Genomic DNA, 5,861 nt, shown 5'->3' on the forward strand with positions numbered 1-5,861 from the left:
CTACTAGAGACGTGCCCTTCCAGTGGATGAAATGTGATGCAGTGCTGTAAAGAGTGTCCCTACATGCATGAGAATGTGGGAAAGTTTCCTAATGGATGCTCCTCCAGTGGAGAAAATGTGATGTATTGCCATCTAGGGATAAACTAGAGGTTCGCTAGGGCAGCCTTTCTGATGAAAAAAAAAAAAACTCATGAAGTGCCCTCTTAGATGCCTTTCCAAGTGAGAAAACACGATTAAGTGCCCTTGCAATTGAGAGAAAAAAATCCCAGTGAAGAAAATGAGATGCAGTGCCCTACAGTCTGCCTTACAACGTGCCCTCTAGGGTAGGCTTTCCCAGAGAGGGTGCTGTGACGACAGTCTACGGGTGTCACCAAATAGTTTGATAAGATTTTGAACTTACATCTCAGACCCTGCTTACATTCAAAACACATTGTATGGCTGCTAATAAATCTTTTCTGCATTTTTGCAAGGGGCCAATAAGTTTGGCTAATATCTAGCTAGCATTTTGATGTAATCTCATCTGTACCCTTTAGGTTAGGTTAAATTATGTTAAGTAAACTGTTGCCAAGGATGACACAAATAAAGTTTAAAATACTCATTACCATTGTTAAAAACTTACATCTATTCCATTCATTTAAGTTTTCAGTTTTAGCCACACTCTCTTCAATGTTGAGATGTCAGAGGGGACATAATACAATCTGAGCTGTAACCCTGACATCCTACTACAGTGTATGAGCAAGGTAATACAGCAGGCTTTCTTTGAAGTTGTAAAGATTGAGTTTTACCAATGATGCATTACTGAATACTAATGTATGTACACTGCAAGTACTTTTATAGACAGCTGTATCACATTTTTTAAACCTAGATGCCTAGCTAAGTAGCTAGCTAACTAAACGGGTACCTTGCTTAGCTGAATCTATGCTGACCTGTGGACTTCATTTGGGAATCAAGCAGAGGTGTAAAAATCCTTCCCTAAGGGAAGTATTTTAGGGTAATATGCACAAAATGCCCACAGGACTTTAAAGTTTGGTGTGAATTGCTTTTTCAGCTAACTTAAAGAGCGGGGTCAGCGTTGGGCTACTCTGAGATTACAGAAGGCCAAGGAGAGAAAGAAAACTGATGCATATACAAAAGAAGCTTTTTGAGCTGTTTGTGAAAAAGGGCCTAAACATTTGAAAAGTTTATAGTTCCCTGTGTGTTTTTATCATAGAGGTGTGCTTATACTTTTAATCTGGATGGCCTAGTAACATAATGTTAATCTTAATCAAGGATGAAGACTATTTCATCATACATGATGCATCATAGGTTTTTGTGCACTGGTGGGGCCCCATGTGGTGCGGTAGGCGCCCTTTTTTCGCCCCTGCCTTTCAAACAGCCCATCGCTGCTCTGATACATGTAGTTTTGAGTTGATTTAAGTGTGTTTATCTCAAGTTTGAACACAGATGTGTATCTGGCACACATATCATTTACTCTTTCTGGAGTCACTCTGTTTACTCTTGATCAGTATATTTTCAACTGGCTGATCCAGTCTCCGCCCATTAAGGTAGGGCCGTTGTGCTATCCATATACTTCACCTTGGCTCTGAATTTACCCTTCAGCCCTAATGATTCTCTGCTGTACATGTTCAAGACACAGTTTGGATTGCATTTGTAGAAATGTTCCGATATAACAACACTCAGTACCCTTGGATATTGTTTTAAGGAGTTTCTGTTTAAGATGCTTGTTCCATCATGTCTTTTTTTTCCTAAGCATTCAGTTAGACTGCTATCTTCACAAAGTACTTTGCGATGTGGGTTTCCTATGAGTTTAGACACAACTTGACTAATACAATGTATCTGAATCGGAATGTGAGATAAAACAGGACATCTGTGGTTACCTCTTTCTGGGAACACAGCACAGAGCAAAGGGCCAGTTTAGCTCTTCCTCTTTTTATCATGGAAAGGCAACTTTTTCATTGTGGTAGGTACATGCAACAATTATACCTATCCACATAACAAATGTTCTTTCATATCTATTACATTAAATTAATGAATGATCTTAATCATTGAGTGCAAATCCATATTTTGTTCCACCACCCAGATCATGGATTTCAGCAATGAATGTCTCCTGTCTTCAATCTTACAGGGTATCAGTGGGGTATTAATTGTCACACAGACTATACTATGACCCGTTGTCGGGCATATGGAGGTATTTTATGTACATGTAGTTTAATGTAGTTTAATACTGATCAGAGGTCACTGGTATGACTAATGTATTAAGGTTTGTGACATGAATGGGACATTCTTTTACCTGTTGTTGCCCCTGTGAACTTATTAACACTGTAAAAGGTTAGTTTTGCTTTTTCATATCAACAAGAATTATCTGAGAGGAAACATTTAGGCAGAAAAGTTGTTTATCTTTAAACATGAAAGCTGGTTTCATGAGATGAGAGAATGCTGTTGTGGGAAACAAAAATGATTTGTGAGATGAAGAACCAGCCTTCAAATTTTTTGGAGAGGTTTAACCTATTGCAAAAAGTATTGTAGAGGAAATTACATTCCTCCATATTCTCTTCTAATCCCTCTGTGTCTTATACATTTCATATAGTAAAGTATAGTTTCAGTTTTCCTAAAAGTCTTGATGCAACTCATAGTGGATAGATACAATTAATGTCAGTCAAAGTGTAGTTCAACTAATTATTCTACATTATCGTTTAAAAGTCATTTTTCTGCAGGGGTTTATGGAAGCCACAATAAAGAGACAAAAAAAGTAAGTCATGTCAAAAATAATTTATTTGATAAATTAAAATGTCAGAAGAGCCCACTAGGGAGTTGGAAACAACACATTGGTATGTATGTTTTAAATAGCCACGTTTTTATGACACTATACATATATTACATGGTGTGAATGTGTTAGCTTTTGAGTCATACTGTTCTAGGCTTTCGTCAGTGGTGTTGTTGTTAGCATTGTTGTATTGGCTGATGTAGTGTTTGTTGATGCTTTGTTTGTTAGGGTTGCTGCATTCTTCCTCTTGTCCACTGTAGCGACATGACCACTGACCCAGCTGACTTCTGGGTCCACACAGATCTTCTTCCCTCCAATCATCTCAAACCTGCAACAGATGACAGAAACATCATAATGCTGTGTGAACAGAAACACACACACACATACACACACACACACACACACACACACACACACACACAAACATATTTATGCTGTCCAGCACAAAAAAATTTCAGTTCTCAATGCTTCATTGAAAAGGGAAAACTCACACAATGGCTTTTTTGGCACAGCTACTGCTGGTCCATCTGTAAGATACCACCCGCTTTAAAGGGATCCTCATGGTCATTAAATGAGAGCAGCAGTCAGAGACAATCAGTCCTTGGGGACCAACTGAAATGTAACATACACCAAATTAGACCCGGGAAAGAACTTTTCACAACTTCAACGACATTTACAGTGACGGACACTTTTCAAGAGATAAAATGAATCCTGAAAGCCAAATAGATGAGTACTATCATTCTGTGCCAGTTTTAAAGAGTAAGATATTACAGATACTCACAAGCAGAGGTCAGCTGTAGAGAGAAGAGCAGCACCAGAAGTGACAGAGTTATCAGCTTCCTCATTCTTACTGGAATTTTCTGGTCTCACAGAGAGAAATATGTAGCTTCAGACAACTGATGGTCCCTAGACTTTGTAAGAGAAGGTGGTTGTGAGGAGTAGCTCTTGTCTTGTCCATTATATAGGGAGAGGGGTGGACTTGGAGAAGAGAGAAAGTCCCCTCACTTTGATTCTTTGGATCCATCAGTGATCACCTCTTTCTGTGAACACAGCACAGAGCAAAGGGCCAGTTTAGCTCTTCCTCTTTTGTTCATGGAAAGGCGACTTTTTCGGGTATTGTTCTGCTTCCAGCCATAGACTGATCGTTCCATGGCAATCTCCACAAGTTCTTACACTGTCAGCTTTCTAGGAATGCACACAATGGGAGCAGCTGTACAACTTCACTGTACTTTGTTGGAGAAATTACACCATCAGGTTTCCAGTTTAGATTGCTCCTCCTGGGCTATGTCATGAAGTGCACAAGGCACAGTGCAAGGCTTGGAGAATTCTGACACTGCTTTCTCAACCACATGTAATTTTGACTGGCTGCTTTTAAGAGTGTTTATCAGAGCTTTGAACACAGAAGTGTATCTGGCACACACATTATTTACTCTTTCTGGAGTCACTCTGTTTACTCTTGATGAGTGTACTTTCAACTGGCTGATCCAGTCTCTGCCCATTATTAAGGCAGGACCATTACCGTTTACAACCAAGGACTCTAGGATCCTTTTGCTATCCATATACTTCACCTCGGGTGTGAATTTACCTTTCAGCCCTAACGATTCTCTGCTGTACATGTTCAAGACACAGTTTGGATTGCATTTGTAGAAATGTTCTGAGACAACAACACGCAGTACCCTTGGATAGTGTTTTAAGGAGTTTCTGTTTAAGATGCTTGTTCCATCACGTCTTGTTTTTTTATTTTTCATTTTCCTAAGCATTCAGTTAGACTGCTATCTTCACAAAGTACTTTGCGATGTGGTTTTCCACATTTCCTATGAGTTTAGACACAACTTGACTAATACAATGTATCTGAATCGGAATGTGAGAGGACATCTGTGGTTACCTCTTTCTGGGAACACAGCACAGAGCAAAGGGCCAGTTTAGCTCTTCCTCTTTTGTTCATGGAAAGGCCACTTCTTCTATTTGGTAGTTATGCACATGCAGCAATTATACCAGTCCACATGACAAATGTCCTTTCATATCTATTACATTAAATTAATAAATGACCTTAATCTTTGAGTGTATGTCCACATTTTGTTCCACCACCCAGATTATGGTTTTCACATTTTTGAATTTCACATTTTAGAATCAGAACCACAGTTTGCTGAAAAAAAAGATTCTTTTTTCCTTCACTCAACAGCTTTCATCATCATAGCATCCTTCCCTTCTTTTGACAGAGGCCTGATTTTCCTCCATAATCATCCACAACAAAACACAAGCTTTTCTTTTTTGCATCACCTTTCTTCAATCTCACAGGGTGTCAGTTGGGTATTAATCATCACATAGACTATACTATGGCCTGTAGTCAGGAATATGGAAGTATTTTATGTGCAACAGAAGGGTTTGATTAAGGTTTGTGAAATTAATGGGATGTTCTTTCACCTGTTGTTGCCCCTATTAACTTATTAACACTGTAAAAGGCTAGTTCTGCTTTTTCATATCAGGAAGAATTATCAGAGATTAAATGTTTAGGCGGAAAGTGTTTGTAAGATGGTCCATGAGTTCTCTTACCATTAGTTGTTTACTTTTTTATCTTCAAACGTGGAAGTTTGTTTCTGCAGTTTGTTTGGTTCTACAGATGAGACAGTGCTATTGGGGGAACCAAAACCTGTTGTGAGACAAAGAACCAGCTTTCATATTTTTGAGAGGTTTAGCCTTCTACAAATGAGCATTGGAGAAAGAATTACATTTCCCCATATTCTCTTCTAATCCCTCTGTGTCTTATACATCGCGTATAGTCCAGTGGACATGACTGACAGATCTATGTCACATTTCACATTACCAAAAAATATCTAGGTCATTGGCAAAAATGTTTCATCTTCCAATCTGAATTCTCACACAGAAGACAGAAAGGTAAACAGTTACACTATGGCTTTTCTCAGACAGGGCCTACTGCTCCAACTGGACCACTACCTCATTATAAGCCACACTGTGTCTTTATAACAACAGTCAGTGCTGAAGGATACTGTTTAAGTAAGAGTATCTGTTTAATATGTTTGTTCCTGATATACCATGTCTTTTTTTTGTCTAAGCACACAGTTAGTTTGTTATCTTC

General features: G+C 38.7%; 1 protein-coding gene across 1 annotated transcript; it reads right to left on the reverse strand.

Annotated features, from left to right (window-relative positions):
* Positions 1-2,693: 2,693 nt before the first annotated feature.
* LOC115822803 (monocyte chemotactic protein 1B-like) lies at positions 2,694-3,609 on the reverse strand. The gene is made up of 4 exons (XM_030786762.1): positions 3,546-3,609; positions 3,256-3,376; positions 2,999-3,092; positions 2,694-2,708 (listed from the first exon to the last, which is right to left on the reverse strand). The coding sequence occupies exons 1-4, from the start codon at positions 3,607-3,609 to the stop codon at positions 2,694-2,696; spliced, it is 294 nt and encodes a 97-aa protein (XP_030642622.1).
* Between the last annotated feature and the right edge of the window lie 2,252 nt (positions 3,610-5,861).

Source organism: Chanos chanos, chromosome 1 (assembly GCF_902362185.1).
Source record: "Chanos chanos chromosome 1, fChaCha1.1, whole genome shotgun sequence".
Taxonomy (NCBI): Eukaryota; Metazoa; Chordata; class Actinopteri; order Gonorynchiformes; family Chanidae; genus Chanos; species Chanos chanos.

What these genes read in the sequence shown, in the direction of transcription:
- LOC115822803 (XM_030786762.1), bottom strand. Translation starts at nt 3,609, where the DNA reads ATGAGGAAGCTGATAACTCTGTCACTTCTGGTGCTGCTCTTCTCTCTA. An exon ending in TCTACAGCTGACCTCTGCTT is followed by an intron (nt 3,377 to 3,545) that starts GTGAGTATCTGT and finishes GTTACATTTCAG; the next exon opens with TTGGTCCCCAAGGACTGATT. An exon ending in TGTGCCAAAAAAGCCATTGT is followed by an intron (nt 3,093 to 3,255) that starts GTGAGTTTTCCC and finishes CATCTGTTGCAG; the next exon opens with GTTTGAGATGATTGGAGGGA.